Source organism: Pithys albifrons, chromosome 3 (genome assembly GCF_047495875.1).
Source record: "Pithys albifrons albifrons isolate INPA30051 chromosome 3, PitAlb_v1, whole genome shotgun sequence".
Taxonomy (NCBI): Eukaryota; Metazoa; Chordata; class Aves; order Passeriformes; family Thamnophilidae; genus Pithys; species Pithys albifrons.
Genome location: NC_092460.1, coordinates 39,099,198 through 39,121,011, shown reverse-complemented (window position 1 = coordinate 39,121,011; position 21,814 = coordinate 39,099,198). Strand labels below are relative to the sequence as shown.

The following is a 21,814-nucleotide window of genomic DNA, read 5'->3' as shown; positions in this document are numbered from 1 at the left end:
CAATAAGGAAATGCTGCTTTTAACCCATTGCAATGAAGTGTATGCAGATAAGAAAAGGACTGGGAGGGAAAGGACCATTATCCTCAGCAAAATTAAGCTGTTGCTTGTGATTGCTAGTTTTGACAACCAGAAGAGGCAGAAGTAGCTTCTCTCTGAAATCACCCAAACTGTTCCTTGGTTCTCTGTCTGTCTTTTGCAAGGGCAGCCATATAAGGCAGCCAAAAGGGAGGGACCTTTGTTAGGGTGGGACCTGATAAGCTGGGGCAGAGCAGGGGAATAGCTTCTCTGCTTGCACCTATCCCGGGAATTTGTTGTATGGAGCTGAGGCAGCAGCCAAGGGAAGGAATAGGGCACACAACAGGAGAAGGTAGGTGCTGTTTGCCAGCTGTTTTCTGTGCTGTATGTCTGTGAGATCCCTTGTTTTGACTAAGCAGCCTAGCAAAGGTGTTTCAGGTAGCTTTGTTTCCCACTGTCTTTGTTACAAGCACTTGTCTGGGTAGTCTCATCACCCTAAAAGTGAGGAACATACTTCTCCTAGGTGTTTCTTATGTGTACCTGTTGTAGGTTGACTCGGATGAAAGGCTTTGTGTTTTAATTTTAATCTTTGGTCCCTCCATCTTTTGATTAGGAGAACTGATAAGGGAAGGGATGTATTTCTCTATCTGCTATAGGACTAATGCAGAAATGTGAACTGATGTTCAGTTTTCCATGACCGGTGTCAAGAACAGTGTTAAAATGTATACATGTAAATATTTTGTGGAACAACTTGGAGGGCTCTGTTCAGATGTTATGGAATGGGAGTTCATCCACTACCCATGAGGATCTTTAAGCAACAGCAAAAAATAAGATTTATTTTAAAAGAGGAGGTGAAGGCTGAAATTCTCTCTCTCTAAAATACTCTATTTTACTGAAAGTAAGTCACTCAAAATGTGTGTGTGTGAGTCTTTTCTGACAGAGAAGCAGTCAGTTGTAACTCCTTAGCATGTGGGATTTATATTGCAGATAACACAGTACATTACACTATGACATTACAGATTTAATTTTGACATTAACATCAACAGTGCACTGAAGTTAAAGTCACCTCTCATGATACTTTTAATATTCTTGTAATATTTTCATTTTTCATTCCAGCTAGGCTTTTCAAATGAGGAAGCTTTCCATGGTGGTATGTAAGAAATAAGGCATTACAAAAGCTGTTCTCAGTCTCACAAAATTATTAATATTGCTGCTAAGAAATTGCTACAATTTAAAATGCAATTTAAGTCTGCCATGTGAAATATATATTGATTTAGAAGAACCTTATTGTCTATTATATTTTTTCTAGCTACTTGCTTGAGAGTAGCAGAGTTAGCTGCAAATATTAAATGGCTTGAGGAAAATAAAGAATCAGGTCAGGAGTCTTTGATCTTTTTCTTTGTAGCAATATTAACCGCCCAATATCAGTTATCATTAGTTGCATCCTCTTTTCTACACTTGAGAAAAATTGTTCCAGAGTACCATGGACTTCAAGATCAGATCCTACGAGGTGACTGAAATAATTTATTCAAGTCTTGAAACCTTAACATCTCTTGAGGTGTAGGTGTTGAGGTTCAAACCTTAGTCAGGTGTGTTTTGGGCAACAGCAAGCTTATAAATTCAGGAAATTTTCACAGCTCCATCTCTAATCAGGATGCTTCAAGAGCTGCTCAGCTTAAAATAATCTTTTAGCATCAGCTCTCAAGACAGCCCTGCTGCTCTAAGGGTATTGCATTATTTAAATAGTTTTTAAGGATCTTTCTTAACAATGTAACTTTTTGTCTTAATTTTTTTGCTTCCTTCTTTCCAGAAGTCTTAACCTCTTTCCTCTCTCAGACTCCTGCTATGTCTGATGTCTAGCACGTGTCATTGTGTAATACATGTTTCTGATTTCGTTTCAGAGGCTGTGAGTGACAGCAGGTGACAGGCTGACAGCTCACACTTGTATCACAGCAGAGCTCTGTGATAACAGCACAAAGTCACCAGCTGCTGGAGAACACGCTGGACAGGGAGGACATACAATACCTTCCTCATGATTTTAAATATTGATCAGAGTTAGTAATACCTGTGCATTGGTACAGGATGTCCTGTGATAGTGGAGAAACTGTTGGGTACCCCATGGATAAGCACTGTGGAGAGGAACAAGGCTCCACTTTTCAGCGGAGCAGTCTGAATGGGAACAGGAAAACTGCAGCGTTGCTGGAAGTCAGGAGGAGTTTAAGCAACATGCAGTATTCTTCTGTGGCTCTGGCTCCAGAAACTTCTGTGAATAATGGATCCAGGACTCCCCAGAGCCCCAAGGAAGGCACAACGGCTGCACCCTTGGCAGACAGTGAAGTCGGCAGGGCTCGTACGACAGAGTGTTTCCGTGGCCACTATTTAACTAAAACCAGCACACAGGGAGATGTCTACAATTTCCTGGAGAGGCCCAGTGGGTGGAAGTGTTTTATCTATCATTTTGCTGTGTAAGTACCTATGTTTTCACATGATCTTTGGTGTAAGAAAAATCTGAAACTGCCCATTTAATCAGTCAGAAATCAGAGCACATGAGGTCCTGGGCTGAAAACCTGTTGCATGACTAATACCTTTGAAAGCAATGGACAAGCCAGTTTCTCAAAGGGTCAGCTACTATATCCATTAACATTTCCAATGGAGGGCTTTCTATTCTTCAAGTGATACTTGTTTTCAAATATGTACACTGTATATTTGGTATTTCCGAGGGTAAGTCCTGTATGCTCATGGCAGTGCCTGTTGCTGATTTAGCTGCTTTACATTGTTGTCTCTTCAAACACTGCAATTTTTATCATGAGATGTGGAAGGTTCAGCTGTGATCAGATGCATCGTGCTTTCTTAGTTTGCTTTGCTCATGCTAAAGTGCCAAAACAAGTAATTTTTTAGAAAAATATGTAATCACAATATTACTAATTTGAATTGATTTATAGCAAAATGTTTTTCATTATACCATGTATGTAGTACATGCAAGGAGGAAATTAAAGCTTCCATGTACCCTTGTAAAACAGTGGTTAATGTATTAATACAGCTGTTACTGTTTTCCTTGAGTTGCTTTATGGTATCTGTCAAGTTCAGCAAGACCTCAATTACTGTTTTGAATGCTACTTAACAGAATGATAATTTGTCTTCTTAGCTGTAGAAAAGGTTCAATTGTGCTCTCACTGAGGCTAGAGGAAGTTTTTTTGGCTGGAGTGAATTCAAGCTGAGCCAAAAGGCCTTGCTTTTATTAGAAAATTAGCATATGTCCTAGAGAAATGCAGAGTGTTGAAATTATTGTTTGTCTCAGATGAACTTTTCTGTGGCCTGACTTTATTTCAGAAAAAAAATCATCAGTTACTGCAGTCAGGACTGCCCAGAGATATATATGGTAATTTTAAGGATGAATCTTAATGCTTCTATTTGGCATTAAATAGATAGTCTTATTAATACTTGCTTCCTTTCACCCCTCAACATCACAGAAGGATGTTTTTAAAAGGATTTTTTGGTTCATTAAATTTCCCCAAGTAAAAGGATAGGGCTTCTTTCAAGGACTACACTTATAGTATAGAATAATTCTGAAGGATTAAGCAGTTGTAATTTGAGTAGATTTAAATATATGAATAGTCATGATTTAAGCCTTTTTGAGATTGGGATTTACTGATCTTGCTAAAATGCATTTGTTTCATCATCTTTGTTGCTTTTCTCTCTTACTTCAAGGTTGACCTTTAATATGTACTTAATATTCTGCAATGGGCATTAAAATAAAAGAAAATATGAAAATCTATACACCTTCTCCATATCAGAAAATTGGAGAAAATACTGATATTACCAATAGAAAGTTTTTGGGTTTTTTTGGACAAGAATTCCTGACTTAAATGAGAGAATATGTAGATTTACTGCTTTTGAAAGTTTTTTAATTTGAGGTCGCTTGGAAGGAAACATTTGTGACAGTTTTTGGCAAGAATTTTGTCTTAAGGATATTTGTCCTAATAATAACTACATGGTGTGTTCATCTATATAACAAGTTTCTGTTTTGGAAAGAACATTAAATATTATTAAAGTGAAACATTGTTAAAGAAATAAAGTACTAGTCTAAAATACAATTAATTTTGTGATGAGAACAACATGTAATTTAGCTTTAAAAGGCTTCCCATGTTACATGTGGGCATTTGGGGCAACTTATGAAATTGTCTGATGATGATTATGACTGTTTTCATAATGAATCCAAACTTTCAAGCTGGTATTTGTGTAGCCTGAGGGAGCTGGATGTGCACTGTCCCTGCACTGTCACTTTGGCCTTCATATGCCACAAAGGCCACATAACTCGTGTACAAGCTTTTGGGAACCTTCTGTCCAAGGAGGACTGGAGTCTGGTATGATCTGGAGCCAGTTCTGCTAGAAAGAAGATAACTTTCCAAAATCAGCCAAGGCAAGTGCTCCAGGACCTGACCTTCTCTCATTCTGAAATTACCAAGATAATCTCATCTCTGATAACATTTGCAGTGTGTCTGATACTTGAAGTTTCTTTTAAGGTAATAAACTCATGGTTCTTAAGGAACTTCATTGAATGTCTTAGAAATATTATTGCCTAATTAAATATAGAATTTGTGATATTTTAGTGGAGTTATTTTAGGGTGAAATTAGTTTCAAAATATTTGAAGGGATGGATGCGTTTGCTTGAGAATTCCCCCTCTAGTCCTGAAAACCTTCTCACTTAGGTACTTTTCAGCTTCACTGGACTGCTTTAGTCCTAAAATCCTCAAGAACAGAGTTGAGATCTTAGAAGTGGCGTCTTGAGAAGCAGATGTTAGATGTAACGGCAGTACATTGATTGTAACCAACCAGTCCTCATGGCTGTGTAAGAGCCTTCAGGTAGTAGAGATCACCTATATTAGTCCAGCTATTTGCCATATGGTCCTCAGTTCAGAAAAAGAAGCATGTGCCTGGCTTGGATTTCATTTCTAAGCTCAGCTATGCACTTGCTTATATCACACCCAAATGTCAAGATATTGGGGTATAACCGTCATAATTTATCTCAGGAATGAAAAATATGTATGGGTAATGAGTAATATATGGTAATAAAGTTGCTTGGCAAATCTACACATTTAATCATTTAATTGCAAACGGAGTCTTATTTATGTGATGAATTTGTTTCTGAAACATATATACATTTAGTTACTACTGGAATGACTCCATTATAGGCTAGAATGTTGTGTTCATTTGGATAAATACATGTGAACTGAGTGGTGAGGGGTGGAGTCAGACAGTTTTCTTGATAATAAGATCATCGCCCCCTCTTTAGACACCAGGTAGCAATGATCATAAACATTAACCAGAATTCAGTGTAGGTGCTCAAAGTGCCAGAATGGAATTGAGGTGGGGAGTGTTGCACTGCCAAGTTTCTGGGGGCCACCTTAGCCATAGGCAAATGGTGAAGAAGAGGGTCTAGCTATTCTATGTGGTGAAACATGAACAGAGGAGAGCCTAGAATCAAGACAGAGAAGGCTAGATTGGTTTGTTATAGAAGCTGAGACTCATGCCAGTGATGCTGAAACTGGAGGAAAAGCAATACAAGAGCAGTGTAGCTCAAAAACAAAGAGAATCTGACTTAAGCAGGAAAGACAAAGGAAAAAGGACTAGGAAGTTTTGGAGATCAGAAGGCTGTATGTAGACCCAGAGAACTGGAACTGTGGGACAGCTGGTAATGGTCAAGGAACTTAGAGAGCCACTGGGAGGAAGAAGGGCCAGGAGATGACAGCTGGAAGCTAGGGAAAAGAGGGAGCGTGGAATTCAGGATGGGACAAGGAACCTTTCACCCATAGGCAACTGGTTTGAATCTTGTCCAAATCAATAGTGAAAAAGTGGTAATGACTGTGGGGAGATACAAAACCAGCTGTTGGTCTCAGTCCAGTTCTTAGCAAATGGATGTCAGCATCGCTGCTGGAGTTAGCACAGCTGGAAGGCTTGCTGGCAGGCCCTAGAGAAACCACAGGCTGGTTGAAAAGGGAGGCAAATCGAAGGCAAGAGAGAGGCCCATGAGAGGGACTCTTACATTGTGTTCCCAGGCCTGCCATTTTCTGCAAGAGTTTAAGGGAGAACATGCATCTGTTTCAGGTTGCTTCTTGCTGTTTTGGCCACTTGCTAGATGAGTGCTGGAGCTTGTATTCATTTAAAAGTTAGAAAAGCCTTCCTTTCCCATAATTTCCTATGGGATGAGGTGAGCTGACCTAGCAGCTCATTGCTAACAAGCCATCCTCATCCACTTTCACCATTCAGCTTGCTCCTGCCAGCTCTAGTTATTTGTTGTACTTTGAGAACCAGTTCAACTTACTATACCAGCAGAAACCTTGGCCAATGGGAAAAATGGGATGGTCTGTCAAGTTAGTAATACACATTCAGCACCTTGAAGTACTGTTCACCATTATTCTCTTAGTGCTCCTAGTGGATCATAATCACTTGTTAAATTTCATATAAAATTGTGCTTAGTAATTGTAAAGTAACACTGCAAATCCGCTGGCAAGTACTGCAGACCACCTGGTTTGACTGAAAAACATTTCCTAAATGCTGAGTTTTGCCTAGCAACAAAGTCTGCTCTCCTGGCTGCCTCATGATTTATAAGGGAACAACTCCTCCAAATGGTGACTCAGAGAGAGTCTGGATCATTCCTAGGGAATGCTGCCTGTCTCTCTGTTGACTGTATGGCAGACACAAGGAATGTGTCTTCCCTAGAGTATGGTTTCACTACACCTGGCATAATAGTTTACCCCTACCAAAAGGGCAAGATTCCCTCTCTCACCATCCCTTCTTCTCTTCTGGACATGCATTTCTTCTGCAGAATATATGCTGCTCCTGGCACTCGCTGCAGCCCTCCTAAGCTTAGTTAACTCAGTGTAATGGAGCAAGAAACTGAGGAGCTTTTTATACCTTAAGGAGTTTTGGCATGTTAGGAAGTGGTCTGATGATGCTGCAAACAGCACTAAACAGCTGGCCAAGACTGGAAGGGAATGAGGGGCAGTTGTAACCAGTTGGCCAAGACTGCAAAAAGTTCTTTCTATTTGTTTTATTTTTTTCCCACCAGAGGACTGTGGTGTTGGCTCTGATTTATATGAAAATATACCCTAAGCTTGTTTTGTTACCCTTTTCCTCCTTCAGACTGACCCCCATGGCTTCTTCAAAGAGAAGCACGTGCGTGCACGCGCGCACACGCACACACACGCGCACACACACACACACACACACACACAGAGTACAAGTTCCTGGCACCTTGTTGAGAAGAACTCAGCTAAAGAACTACTTTTGAATAATGCAGGGAGCATGGTCCTTACAAATATGTGAATGACATCAATAATGTCACTGACTTAAAACCTTGGACGAAAAGTATAAAAGATCAGAAATATGTTTATAAAATGGGGGCTGGCCAGCTAAGGGTGTTTTCCTTTATGAAAGATTCTATGTACCAAAGTCTCTGTCACCATGAGGAATAAAAAAAAAATTAGAGAATTCAGATTACTGGAACAAATTCAAAATTGGAATTTATTTCATGTTATTGTTTCTCTTCAAACTTTTGTTTTCTCAGGTTTTTTTACTTCCTTCAACTTCATGTAAGAAATGCTGTGGTTGTGTTCTGTTAAGAGCCACCATTCTGGCTGATACTCCATTTTTGTTTGGCATCCAATTGCTGCTGATACAAAGAACATTAAAATCCAAAAAAAATAAGGATCTGATGTTTCCTTGTAATGACTGTGGGGCTCTTGCCTGCATATATTTTAATTCGGTGAGTAGCAGCTCTCAGTTAGTGAACTAAATATATATAGCAAGTAAGTTAGCATAGTGTTCACCAGCTCCTGTTTTTATCTGTAAATGGAACCTATAACCCATTATTTATAACTATTTATCTCAAAGGCACTGTCAAATTCCCATTTCTGTCCTTTCCACAATTATCTCTAGAATGCAAACAGATATTTTGCTTTTTCCAATGATGTGATTGTAATATGACCAACACAAGCAACAACAAAAGTTCAGAGTAATTATAAGCATATGGCTGCTTTTGAGATTCTGGCTTTGACCTTGGTGTCACAGCCTAGTTCGGGACATGATGTGCTTTCATAAGATAGGGACTTTAATTCTTCTTATTTGGTTTAGGGTGTTCCTTGCCAGCATAGCAGTTACTTATTTGGACATTTTATACAGAAATTCAACTGACAAGGTTTTCAATTTAAAACTGGAGGGGCTACTTGTCAACTACGTACTCGCTACTAAGAGGTACTAAGCAGATGTCTTGTTTATGATGATAAAATTCAGGTACCAAAAGATGAGCAGTATTTAAGGGAAGAAACTCAAGAACTATTTATTTTAGTAAAGTGGAATGTTCCTCTTACTGCCTAGTGTTGCATGTTCAACTGGGTGATGCAGTGTCTTAAGTTGTTGCTAATGGGTATGCACTAATATTAAGGAGAATTTTCTTTATGATTCTGTAGTTTCAGGATTTGGCTGTTCTTAAAATACATGGGGAGAGTTATTAATTCTTAACCTCTCTTTCTAAGGAAATGAGGTTTCTTCAACCACACTGTCTGAGCATGTCTGTCTGAAAGTGCCTTACCAAAAACTTTCGAGCCAGTTTCAACTCATATTGACAGAGGATGAGACAAGTCAGAGATACTATGTTTCTTTATATTTGGTTAAAGTGGACATTTGTATAGAGGGGAGTTAATAACCTCAAAGATGAAAACACTTCACTTTGAGCTCAGTTAGATTGTTTGGCACTAAAGAGTTTTTTCAGGAGAGAAATGTTATGAAAGTTCCTAAGGAAGAACTTTGATCTGAGTGTACTTTGTATTGGGCACAGAATAACCTAACCACAGGGCACAAAGCCACAGCATATGTAAGGTTTATTTTCAGTTTTTGAAGTTACTGATGACTTTTTCCATCATTTTTTTAAGAAATCCAATCCATCTTATTCTAAAAGCTCAGTTTGGTAATAATTTGAGCAATGAATATGCATTAATGTCTGTCCTCACAGGGTAATGCTGTTTCTATAGTGAAATCATTTGTTTCTGTAGTGAAAACAAATACTATAGTGTGACATTGATATGGTGCTGTTGATGGAATTTGGTTATGCTTTTATGGGAAAAAACTCTGTTCTTACAGAAACCATCAAAATAAAAAGATATTCCTTGGTGTTAGGATTACAATTGCCCATTAACTTGGTACCAAATACGAGAAAAGTGTTTCAGGTGTTTTAAAAGTAATCGAGCTGCCATTAACTTGGTGGCTGTATTTGCACAGCATCATTTTATGCAACTATTTCCCTTTTAGATACTGAACCTAAGAAACATTAATTAATGTGAGTACTACAAAGAGATTGGTGTTACTTTGTAGGGGGTCATAGTACTTTCTTGTCCCTCTGGAGATGTGTCATAGATCACATGCTAAAACCTACTGACTCCTTTGTCTCCCAGTCAAGGTCAATGATAAATGTATCAGAATAATCATGAACACTGAAGTTATGATGATGAAATGATTCCGTCACTGTTTAAAGGAGTGATTATGTGTCTTCTAGAAAGTCTTAGATAGAGAATCAAAATGAAGTGCAATTCCTGTGACCAGGAAGGGAGAGGACATCCAGACATTCTAGTAACAAGACAAAGGAGATAAGAGCAAACAAGAGAAACACAGAAGCACATATGTTAGTGGAAGATAGAGGCATTCAGTGGAATCAAGGAGCTTAAATCCTAAGAAAGGCAGGGCACTAACTAAAAGGTTCTGTAAGATCAGTGCTCCCAGTGATTGTAATGGATGCATGGATGCAATTTTCTGGACTACTGCCAGCTAAACTTGTAGAAAAATCAAAATCCTAATCTTAGTGCTTTTTAAAGAACAGCAAATAAGTGAGGCTGTTAAATGTTCTGAAAATATGAACTCTTTACTAATAGAAGCTGTGAATGTTTTATAAATAACATAACTTCAGACAGGTTTTTGTATGATGTGTGGCTCATGCTGTGATTTGAACAGCATTGGTATTAGCTATTGATTCAAACCAGTTTGTGATGTTTTGCATTTAGGCAGGTGAGTGTATTTGTAACTTAAATTTTAAATTCCCTAGGTGGTGTAGAAATAGTGGCTGGTTATGTTGCATGCAATGGGGCTATTGGGCATTTGTGGATGCAACCTAGAAAGAGCTGAATTCCCCCCTGAAAACAGATATCCTCGGTATATCTAAGTGAAACGTGGAATTTTCCTTTAGTTGAGGGCTTCAAATCTCTGAAAATATTTTATTCGGAGGCAAAAATAGTAAGTCAGATATGCCCAAACTCTCTGCCAGGCAGACTCCCTGTTAGTAGAGTCCAAATCTAGGCAAGTTTCCATTAAAACCTGTCTGATCTCCTTCTGCAGTTCTGCTGAAACCAATGCATTCCCAGACTACTTTCTAATTTTAGCATATTTGTATTTTCAGCAGAAAAATTGTTCCTTTACCAGAATTTCCAACCAACTCTTCATTTGTGTATGATCACATATGTATAAGCACAAGACTTTTCAACAAAACATGAAGCCTCAGGAGCCTGGAAAGAGATTTATGAGAGAACTGAGTGACACCAAAACTTACCTACAAAGGCACATGGAAAACCTCGTTATGACTTTTTTCGGAAACTCCTTTGGATAACAAAAATATCTGAGAACCTGGATTAAGTTTTCACTCAGACTAGCAAGAATGTTTTCTAGAAGCACATGGCTGTTTGCCATAAGAGAGTATAGTCCCATTTAGAAGAAAGAGTAGTGCTTCCTGCACTCAGGAATGAGAATATCTTGCACTTTTTTAACAGGAAAAATGGAAATGCTGTCCTTAATTTTCCTGCCACAAAATGACCAGTTAAATTAAAAAGCTGGAGCCTCTCAAAGAGCTTTCTGTTGGCTGAACTCCTTTATTCTCCCTAAAACAGGCTGACTTAAAGCTATTGGTCTCCTCTGGACAACTCTGTAGTCTGTCATCAAGAAAAAAGCTGAAGCTCCAATGGGTGTACTTGCACATGGATTTACTTGGACATATTGGCTTCAATTCAGTATTTTTCTCTTGTAATTTAAGTCCAGCTGAAGCAATTGGATTTTATCTGTCCTGCTGTTAGTAGACCAGAACATTTTGGCTTCACATCATAGAATCACAGAATGGTTTGAGTTGGAAAGGACCTTAAAGATCATCTCATTCCAACCCTCCTGCCATGGGCAGGGATACCTTCCACTAGAGAAGGTTGCTCAAATCTCCTGGAGCAAAAAGCAGATAGATAATCTTTTTATCCTAAGTAATTTAAAAGATAGGGTTTTCTACAAGCCATTTGCAATTCTCAAGCTGAAGGGCTCTCATAGGGTGAAGTGAGTCACAGGAACTCAGTTTCAAGGAAGGAACAGCAGGGAAAAGACATGTCTGGTTGTGTTAAAATCATCAGCTACCCATGATCAAGGCATCTGAATACTGCAGACCATAGGTTTTAATAGATTTTTGATAATAATTTTGTTGATTTTAGCGGTTTCATTATGGAACTCACATTTTTTTCTATTTTTTTTTCTCTACACACAACTTAGCAGAGTCAATGAAGTTTGGTAAGCCCAGGCAGCCACAAAGCTACTATTTTGTTTTTGGTTGCCAAGGACTGTATCTCAGTCTGTGAATTTATAAGTTTGTCCCCTCCTCACTCATTCCCTGTTTGTTGTCCGAAAGATAACATTCTCATAAGAATCTCATATATCAACACTTCAAACACACTTATCTGCAGGAGATAAACACAAAACCCCATATGCATAAACAGTCTTTGCTAGAAATGGCATTAGTGGCTGCAAAACTTAAAAAAAAAAAAACAAAACCAACTTAAAAGGAGGAATTATGAATTATGAAGTTCTCCTTTAAGAACTTTCATTAGGCTTGTCTTCTGTGGAAAATAATCTTGTTATAGCATGACCTTGAAAAGGTTCACTGTTGATAAAGTACTTGACATCATTTTGCTCTCAGTGTTAACCTACTAGTTCCCAGTGTTCATAGGCTTCCATAAACTGTGCTCATGGTCAATAAATCTATTAAATATAATTTGACCCTGGCTACAATAATAACAGAGACATATTTATTGTTGTGCTAGCTACTCTCCAAAAGGAAGCAATGTCAGGAAGACCAGAACACAGAGAGACACTTATTTGTAACATTTAACGCTGATTGATCAAAGGTGCAATGCAACAGAACTGCCTACTTGAGCTTGTTAGCACATGAAACAGATTTCAGGAGGATGATCTAAAACATTGATGAAAAGCAGTTTTATTTTTGTGCTTACATGAGGCTTAAGGAACTTATGCAAAATCAAGAAATACTAAAATTTAGTTTACCTTAGCAAGATGTCTCTTGGGAAAGCCTGACAGTTCATCATCTGTAAATGTGAACTGTGTTGCCTGAGAATCTGAAACCAAATGGGAGAGTCCCAGATAATCCTTTTTTCTTGGAGAAGGAAAACATTTTTTTCTTTCCTTTTGCTCTTTTAAAAAGAGAAACAGTCTGTAATTTGGTGATTTGGAATAAGTCTCTGTCTTCAGTAAAGTTAAAAAAAGAAAAAGAAGAAAAAGAAATCCAAGTGTTAATACTTCTCTATTTTTAGCAGCTGTATGGTAGAAAAGGAAAACAATATTTGCTGAAGTAACATCTCAAACAGTGGCTTAACATCCTCAAGAATCACATAAAGACTCAAAAAGGACAAAATACTAGAAAGTAGCACCTTTGTTCTTTTAGTATAAGAAAGAGTAGACAAACTCTACTAGTTGGTAATTATTTATGTCTCTGCCTTATCAGCTTCTTCCCTTTAGGAACTGAAGAGATGCCAACAGGACAAACTGTTCTTTCTTGATGTAAATAACTACTTGCAAGCAAGTGAACAATCACAACTTGTTTTCACACCCTTGCAGCACAGAGAACTGCCCTTTGTAGGACAGAGCATGGATAACAGAGGCAACACGGGAAATCCAGAGTGGCAGCTGCTGGAGAAGGGGAAATTGCCACATGAAAAGCACAAGCCTTAAATACTTTCACAGCAAGCCAATAATATTAAGCAAACACCCACCCGCTTGCCCTTCCTATAAGTATCCCAGAAATCTGATCAGAAATACTTAGGGACACACAGGATCTATTTGTCACTTGCTGACAAGTTAATAATGGTAGGCTTTGCTGTTGCATTTAGGAGGAAGAGCTGGTTTCTCAACCCAAAACCTTAAGACAAGCCCAGTGATATGGATCCTTGTGGGGCCCTTCCAACTCAGCATATTCTATGATTCTGTGATTTAGTGGTTTGCATGTTGTACCACATATTCGGCTATTGTTCTGCTCTTTGCAAGTAATTTGGCGCTCACCCAAGTTTTTTTCCTCCAGTATGTTTAGAAAGGTCATTGGTTAGAGGTATGTTTAGCATTCTGGAGGCTGTTAGGAGCAATCCACAAAGAGGTTTTTGGATTGCCTGAGAGGCAAGAGAGCTGTAGCTTGTTGGATTCTGCAGATCAGTTGGCAATTAATTAAGCAATTTAAGTTTAGACTTATCAAAGCTAATGTGCATTCTGGTGCATGGCTCAGTGACAGAGACAGTAGTCTTAACAAAGCTATGAAGGCAGTGTCATTTAAGATGTCAGAGGGAGAAGGAAATGCTGTTCCACTGTATTAGAGAAAAAGATGCTAAAGGATTGGTTTTTTTCTGTGGAAGTGGATTTACTTGGGGTGCAGGGAGGACTTGACATTTGTTTCCACTACTTGTCTCAAGCACTTTTGTCATCACACAGGTACCACTTACTCACCCAGCTCCATGGCTTTTTTCCAACAGCCTGTGGTGAGCACTGAGAGTATAAACTGCTCTAAGTGCACTCAAGGGGCATTGCCAGCAGTGGCTAAAACCTATCTGTGTGGCTGCTGTGTAAACCAGGGGTCCTGAATGGCACCTCAAGGGTCTCAGATCCAGCTCTTTTCTGCCTCCCCCTCCAGGACATACATATCCAGTGAGAGGGGAGAGCAGTCTCAGCTTCTTCACACTGAGGTTGTGTCCACCCATGAACTGCTTACTGTGTTAAGTGACCATATACTGTAAGATCACTGCCTGGAACAGTGCCATTTGGGGTTTTGTATATGTTTTTGTATGTACCTTACAATGCTCCTGTTACTTTTGCCACCTCAAGTCTGTCCCACTCTGGCTGATAATACCAGAAACTGTAAAGAATGGGTTGGTGTACTTTCATGTTGGTTGTAAGGAGGACTAGTTAGGTTCATACCATTCCCTCTCACTTCAGCAGGTTGTTCTGTCCTCATGGAGATGACAGACTGCAGCATCCCACAGACTGCCCAGCAAGATTATTAGTATATCTTGGGTCTAGGTCTTCCGTTTGGGATTCCATAGACAAAAGTAAAACTAAATGTGCTTGAAATGTAAATCATTGCTAGTGGGGCAAGTTTCCAGCATTCTGGGGAGTTGTCAAAAAAGGAGCACTTGGTATTGGGAAGGCCTTGTTTCAGAGAACCTCTTGCACTGTCTTCTAGGACTCAAAACTGGATGGTAAAGACTGTCAAAGGGTCTGGAGAGAGCCAACAGAAAACTGTCATGTTGAATGCATGCCTGCACAGCAGAACTGAGAGTGTTGGTTTGTTTGTAGTATCAAAAAGACACCTTTTTACTGCAGTTACATACACTAGTTCAAAAATACTTGTTTCTGTATTGTGGACCTTCTGTGTAATAGACAATGCTGTATATGCCAGCTGAACAAATATTTTTATTCATAGAAAGAATAAAATGCAGGTAATCTCATTTAACATCTGACAGGATTGCAAAGCTATTGGACTACAGGTTTCCTGAACTGCTCCCTGGGCACCTGTTGCTCTAAGTCATGGCAGCCTACATGCACTTGCTTTAATCTAGCTAGATCAAATACTGGGGAACTGAGACAGAATGAGATCAGAGCCCATAAGGCCCTATCTGAATAATTATTAGCAGTTTTCGTGTCTATTAACACTATTTTTCTCTCCACAGAATTTCCCTAGCTGGAAAACAAATATGTTCTTCTCATGAGATAAAAGTGGGAAAATCACAGATTGTTTTAAGATTTACAGCTGAGGGCACATAATGGCTGTATCTTTCAGCCAAGGTTGACTCAAAAAGAAAACTTTTTTCTTTAATAAACCACATCTTTCTCCAGTGACTAACTACATGCAGGAATGCTGCCACTGCAGTTTGCTGCTGACTGTGCAACAGACCAGTATCTGCAGCATGTCTCTAATTTCTTACAAATTATTGCAGTCTTCTTTTCTAAACCTAATGTTTGTGTGCCAGAGCTTTGCTGTGATTACAGATTACTGGGACAAAATCTTTCCTATCAATTCTAGGCTTACTAGTTGACTAGGTGAACTGCCTTTGAACTGAGCTCTCTTTTTTTTTATTTTTGAGGGGTCTTTTTGTGTTGCTTGTTTGTTTGTTTCTTGTGTGATTTGTTTGGATTTGGTTTGGCTTTTGTGTTGGTGTCGCTGTTCTTGATGACCTCACTCATTTATCTGTGATTGACTTTGACTTTGTCCCCACTGCAACTTAATCTGTACTCAGTTCATGTGAGCTGCCTTTGTTATTTGTTGGGAAGGAATGACACTCACTGGCCAGAAGATATAGTGCCATAAAGTAAGTGAATTTAAAGGGTCTTTTGAATGGTTTTACTTTGTATTTTGGAAATGGAAAAAGAGAGAGTCTCAATACATAAAAATGGGAGAGAAACAACACTTAGCTATAAGTTGCAAGATTTGCAGACTGTATTAGCAGCATTTGGACAGTTCTGAATCCCTTAGCAAAAAAGTGGCACTGATTGTCCTCCCTTATACATCCTTATGCACCTACATCTTAGCACTTTGCATAATTTTTTTCCAATTTTTTAGTAAACATCTTGTTTTGGTTTTGTTTGTTTTGTGGGTTTTTTGTTTACTTTTCCTGAGGCGTAATAGGAGATGTGGTTAGATATAGTAGATAGATATATGTAGTTAGATACAGTAATAATATCTACAGGGTATGTAAGAATATTCAGTTCTTCTATTTGCCTTAGAGTGGAAAAGGTGTAAATTACACTGTTGTCCTCAGTATCTTGATAGACAATATTTAGAATGGGAATAACCCTTGGATTTTTATTTATTACTAATGAGAGCAGTAAAGGAAGGCAAAGATATTTTGAAAGGAGGTATTTGAAATGGCAGGGATCTGGAAGAAATTCAGGGGCTATACGTGGGGGAAGTTACCATACCTTTGTACGTGCATTTTGCCTAGAAATAAGATCTGTAACAATGGCAGGAATAGAACAGCCATTTCATTAAAAAAAAAATATATATATATATGTATAAGAAGCAACAGACTGACTAGTTTCAGGAAGTGCTTGGTGTATTTATACTAGAGTTGTTTGGTATGCTGATTCCAGGGACCAGACAAGTTTCTGTGTTCCTTTGACTAGTGACTGAAGGATAGTCTAAGCTGCAAGAGAGCCAAGTTCTGTGTGCTTTTAACACTGTTCTGATGTGTGGATAAGTCTATTTACCTTTTTGTGTCTTTCTCTATTTACACATCACTGGGATTGCTATTTGGAAGTAAAAGATGTCTGCATAGAGCAACTGCCTGAGGGAGCACAGCATCCAACAGAGTAGGGTACTGAGTTGCCTGTAGGGGCTTCTGTGTATTAATGTACTGATCTCATATTAAATGTATAAAGAAAAAGAAACTTATTACCCTGCTTACCTTACTTTTATATCTGTGTTTTCTTTACATGGAAAGAAGGTCTCCTGTGTTAAGGAAAAGCTAAAGTTTTGCATATTTCCATGCCTAGACTATTCTGGTGTTGGATGTTGACATATCCTTATGCTGTAAACTCCTTACTGACTTGCTCTTTTCCATTTGACAAAGGTTGGCTCGTCTTTCAGTGATGCTTCTTAAGGCTTTACTCAGTTTTTCATTTTTTGAAGTATCACTCTCTAGTAATGCTGGACTTCTGCCCCCTCTGCTGGCTGGCTCATCTTTGGTCAGTGTATCAGCTCACTGAAGCAAAAAATTAGTTTTGTTGTGACTTGGATAGATCTCTGTGTCTCCTATAACATACCACCATTTTCAAACATAAACATTTGGGGATGGAAGTAAACCTGGTGCACAACACGCTTGGCAACCTAAGCATATTGAAATAAAAGTAGAGGCATTCCGTGATGGGCAGTGTAACTAGTAAATCATGAGAATGTGGTTAAGATCTGTCTTGTGCTAAAAGCATGTGTTATCTGGATCTCTTTTCTCATTCAGCCTTATTTTTTCTAAGGATATTTAAGCCTGGGGTATTTGCCATCAATGAAGAAATTATTAAGGTGTTCACCACAAATTTTTCTTTGTTAACAATATAAAAGATAGTGAAACAGCTTCCTGAATACAAGAGACTCAAAGAAATCAGATTTAAGTTCTCAGTAAGTATCATAAACATGTTTCCCCATTGGTTCCATCTCTCCTTGACTCCTGGCAGACTCGGCTTATTCATTTACACAGAGCTGCTGAATCTTAAGTTTGGCTATCAACTAAGACAAGGTCAGTGCAAGGCATAGTCAGGAATAGAGTTCAAGAGAGCTAGAGGGTGGCAAGACATCAGGAGAGCTTTACTGAAGGCATCCAGGAGTCTGTTGCCCTGTGAGGGGTTAAGAAGGAACTTCAAAGAGCTTGCTTGACTAGATGGCTTAGTGTTCTTTGAGCAGGTTTCAGAAAAAATACTGATGTTTCCAGTTCCCCTTTGGAAATCAATGCAGGATAATTTGTATTTATTTATGGATTCTGCCAATAGATCAGTGTCAAACTCTTGGGATAGAACCAACAGCCCTGAACTGGCAGCCCAGGTAAGAACAGGTTGTACAACATAAAGCCACCTCCTTACATTAAGGTGCCTAAAGTCTTTCCCCTGTGTTTGCCTCAGTCTTTCTACTTGGTGCTAATAACTGCTTAGGAGCAACAGCAGGGTCAACCATTGCTTCCTTTTTTTTGGAGGGACATCAGCCATGTTGTCACATTATGGCAGTAGCTAATCCTCCAGAACATCCAAAACCATCACCTTGTGTTGGGATGAATTGTCTTGGATGGGCTGCAGTGCTGCTGCAGCTTGGAACAGACAAGCTTGTTTGTGTCTTGTGGTTTTCTCCATCCTACTCCTCCTCCTCTGTGCCCCCTTTATCCTCTCCCACAGTCATCTATCTGTCCATAGCTGCCAGAAACCCTTACTGAGCAGGAAGGGCCATGGAGATTCTTGGTGCAGTCTCCCACCATGCTGGAGTTGTCGTAACAGCCTGGAAATGCTTTCAGTGAGATTTCAGGTGACACCAAGAGCCCATTATGCTCTCATGGCTTGGTCCCCAACCTGAGGGGAGGGACCTACCTGGTTTTATCCAAATTGAGGTTGTGGAGTGGAAGTTGGCCCACTGTGGAAGGGCAGGGGAGAATGGGCTGAGGGCTGCTCTCCTTGGGACTGCTCCTGTGAGTGATTTTATGTGGCAGAGAGAAAGGCTGCTCCTGCATCATGGGAAGGGCTGTTGGCCTTCCCATGCAGGCCCTGTGTTCTGGACCTGGCCCCATCCTGGGGACCCTCTGCCAGAGTCACTCCCTGGTGTCCCTGCCTGTGGGCACTGTCCCAGCCCTCCCAGCACAGCCTCCCTGGGGCTGGTCAGAGGAGAGGACTCACATCCCTCAGCCTGCTGGGCATGCTTGAGTGCCTTGAGAAACATTAAATATAAAGAGCTAACTCACCTGCTTCACATTGTTCAGCTAAAGGCTCATTCATACTCTTTAGTCTGCTGAAGTGTATAGTTTTGCTTCATGTATTGACTGATTCTCAAATTTTATTAAAAAGGGTCATATGATGAATATGTCTCCCTGACTGGGGTTCAAGTAAATGAATTCTAGATTGCAATTAATATTGTTCAGCTTTAGAGTTACAAATACTTGATAATAACATGCATGTTTACTACTATTTTATAAATTCTGTATTTGTGTCTTATATCTCTTCTATATTTTAATATGAATTACAATTACATTCATACATGAATTATAACTACATTACAGATAAGCCTTTTAGAGCCTCTTGAAGTGCACAAGAAAAGAATTTTTTCCAAAACATATTTGAATCTGTCCATATTAATCAGATTATACGATTTCAGTACAAGAGTGCGCAACAGCAGATATCAGATCGGAGCATAACTAGCTATCAGATACTGTCCCCCTGCCTTCAGCTCAAAAAGAAACTAGAAATACCTCACTGTCCATGGGTTCTGCTAAAAAGCACACAGACAGTTGATTAGGAACTTGGATAATTCATATTAATAGTGTGGATCAGCATAGGTAAATACTGAAGAAATGCAAACTTCGTTCAGAGTCAGTTGTACATGGAGAGCTCTAACTGCTGCTGAAGAAATCTAGTTATGGTGGCCCTGATCTTCTCAAATCTCTACTTGTGGATAACAGTGTCCTTCCAGACCCATAGGAATGGAAGCAGGGGTTTTATTTTTCTTTAACTTCAAATGTCGTTTTAGGCTTGAACAAGTCAGCTGTTTGCCTGCGTGGGAGCTGAAAAACAACTGTCTCTCCTTGCCTGTGTTAGCATGTACTTGCAATTTACTTACAGTGTGTGAATGACCAGACCAAACATGCCAGTTATTGGACGAGAACTGTTTTCAGTGTTCACTATCCTCTGTTTGGTGTTCCTGGACATCCTGAGGCTGTCTAAAATTCTATAGCACTTCTACAAGAGGAAAAGGAAAGCTGAAGGGCCCTTGTGTACCCATAGATATTGTTGTAGCCCCAGTTTTCCTGTGTCTAGTCATGGTTTGAGTGTGTTGCATAGAGAATATTGGCTCAGTCTTCCCTCCATCTAAGGCAAACATATTCTGGGTGTTCCATACACAAGTAGTTGTGTGCAAGGGCTGGACCTGTATCTATGTTGTTGGTAGCTCTGTCTCTCTCTCTATATATATAGATATATACATATAAATTGCATCTGTGAGTAAATAAGTGGAACAGGCTGCTCAGGGAAGTCGTGGAATCACTGTCCTTGAAAGTGTTCAAAAAACATGTAGATGTGGCACTTGGTGTGTCTGGAAGTGTTAGGTTGATGTTTGGACTCAATGATCTTGAGGGCCTTTTCCAGTCTAAATGTTTCTAGGATTCTATATTCAACCTGTTTTTATACTCCTTTATATCTGTCTGTATACATGTACTGCTGAGCACCACAGCCACAGAGGGAAAAGCCTCTGGAAAAACCCATTGAGGAAAGGCCAAAACCACAACTTAGGCTGTGAGAAGAGAGGGAAAAGCAAAGTGTGAGAAACATCCCTCTGAGCACTGAGATGAGAGGAGGGGGAGGAGATGCTCCAGGTTCCCTGCAGCCCCTGGAGAGCCTACACTGAAGCAGGTTTATCCAGAGAGACTGCAGGTTGTGGGAAGGCCCAGGATGGAGGAGGAAGGATAGGCTGAGGCAAAGTGTTACAGTCTTACCAGAACCGCACATTCCCCATCCCGCTTTGTTGCTCAAAGCATGTGTGAGGGAGGTACAGGAGTTGGGAATTAAGGAGAGGAATTGAGCCTGGGAAAGGAAGATCGGAGGCAACATTTTAGTTTTCTGCCCCATACTTTGTGTTGGACTTGAGATTTGTTCCTATTGAGTTTTATGAGATTTCTGTCAGTCTGTTCCTTAGCCTGTCCAGACACCACTAACCAGTGGCTCTGCCCTCAAGGTTACTGACTGAACTCCTGCTTTTGGGCCATGTGCAGACATGATGAAGTGCATTTCATCTGCTCTTCTGCAGCACTGATGAAAATGTTAGCTGTGGCAAGTCCCTGGATAAACTCCTAAGGAATTCATCTTGTCAGTGCTCTCTAGGTTGTACATGGGTTCTTCCCCTTCCCAATAAGCTTCTCCACCTATATTTTTCACGTGAAAGCTACCCAAAGCCCACTAAGTGTAGTTTGAGTCTTTATTTCTATTTGCCATTGTTTGGTTTTGGCTTTGAATTTCTAGAACTAGCCCTTTCTGTGGTGTTTGTGTTCTTCAGAAGGATTCCTCCTCTGAAAGCTGTCTCATCACATGCAGGACTGTTGAAGTTTTAATTGCTGGTTTGGGAGTTTAGGATTTTTGATAGAATAGAATCATAGAAGCATAGAATCGATTGGGTTGGAAAAGACCTCTGAGATCATCGAGTCCAACCCTTGGTCCAACTCCAGTCCATTTACCAGATCATGGCACTCAGTGCCACGTCCGATCTGCATTTAAAAATCTCCAGGGATGGCCATTCCAGTGCCTGATTACTCTCTCTCTAAAGAATTTTTTTCTGATATCCAAATTAAATTTCCCCTGGCAGAGCTTAAGCCTGTGCCCCCTTGTCCTATTGCTGAGTGCCTGCGAGAAGAGACCAACTCCCACCTGGCCAGAACTTCCCTTTTGGCATGGAAATATAGCCTTTTGACATGGAATTAGAGGAAATAGCAGCTGGAAGAGCTGGTACACAAGAGGGAATGTTTTTGGCTGTTAGTGGAAGAAATCTGTTTCCTTCTGTTTTCTGTATGACCTTAAGAGATGGTAGAAACTGTGGTGCAAACATATCAGAAGTCTGTCTTTCTGATCTGTCCATCAGAGTTCTTCATACATCACTTATTTTCACTAGTTATTTAGATGTTTAATGTGTTGCCCATGGTGGAAAGAGGGCCGAGACTTCATACACATCAAAGTGATGCGTGTTCTGCCAGCATTTAAGTATTTAACCTGCTAGGAT

General features: G+C 39.7%; 1 protein-coding gene across 1 annotated transcript in view; it reads left to right on the top strand.

Annotated features, from left to right (window-relative positions):
* Positions 1-277: 277 nt before the first annotated feature.
* Positions 278-21,814, top strand: part of LOC139670141 (potassium voltage-gated channel subfamily KQT member 1-like) — a 490,265-nt gene continuing 468,728 nt past the window's right edge. Inside the window, exons 1-2 of the mRNA XM_071551440.1 lie at positions 278-367; positions 1,917-2,480. Coding sequence (XP_071407541.1) covers positions 2,098-2,480 — 383 coding nt within the window. The 5' untranslated portion in view covers positions 278-367; positions 1,917-2,097. The remainder of the gene's footprint in view (positions 368-1,916; positions 2,481-21,814) is intronic.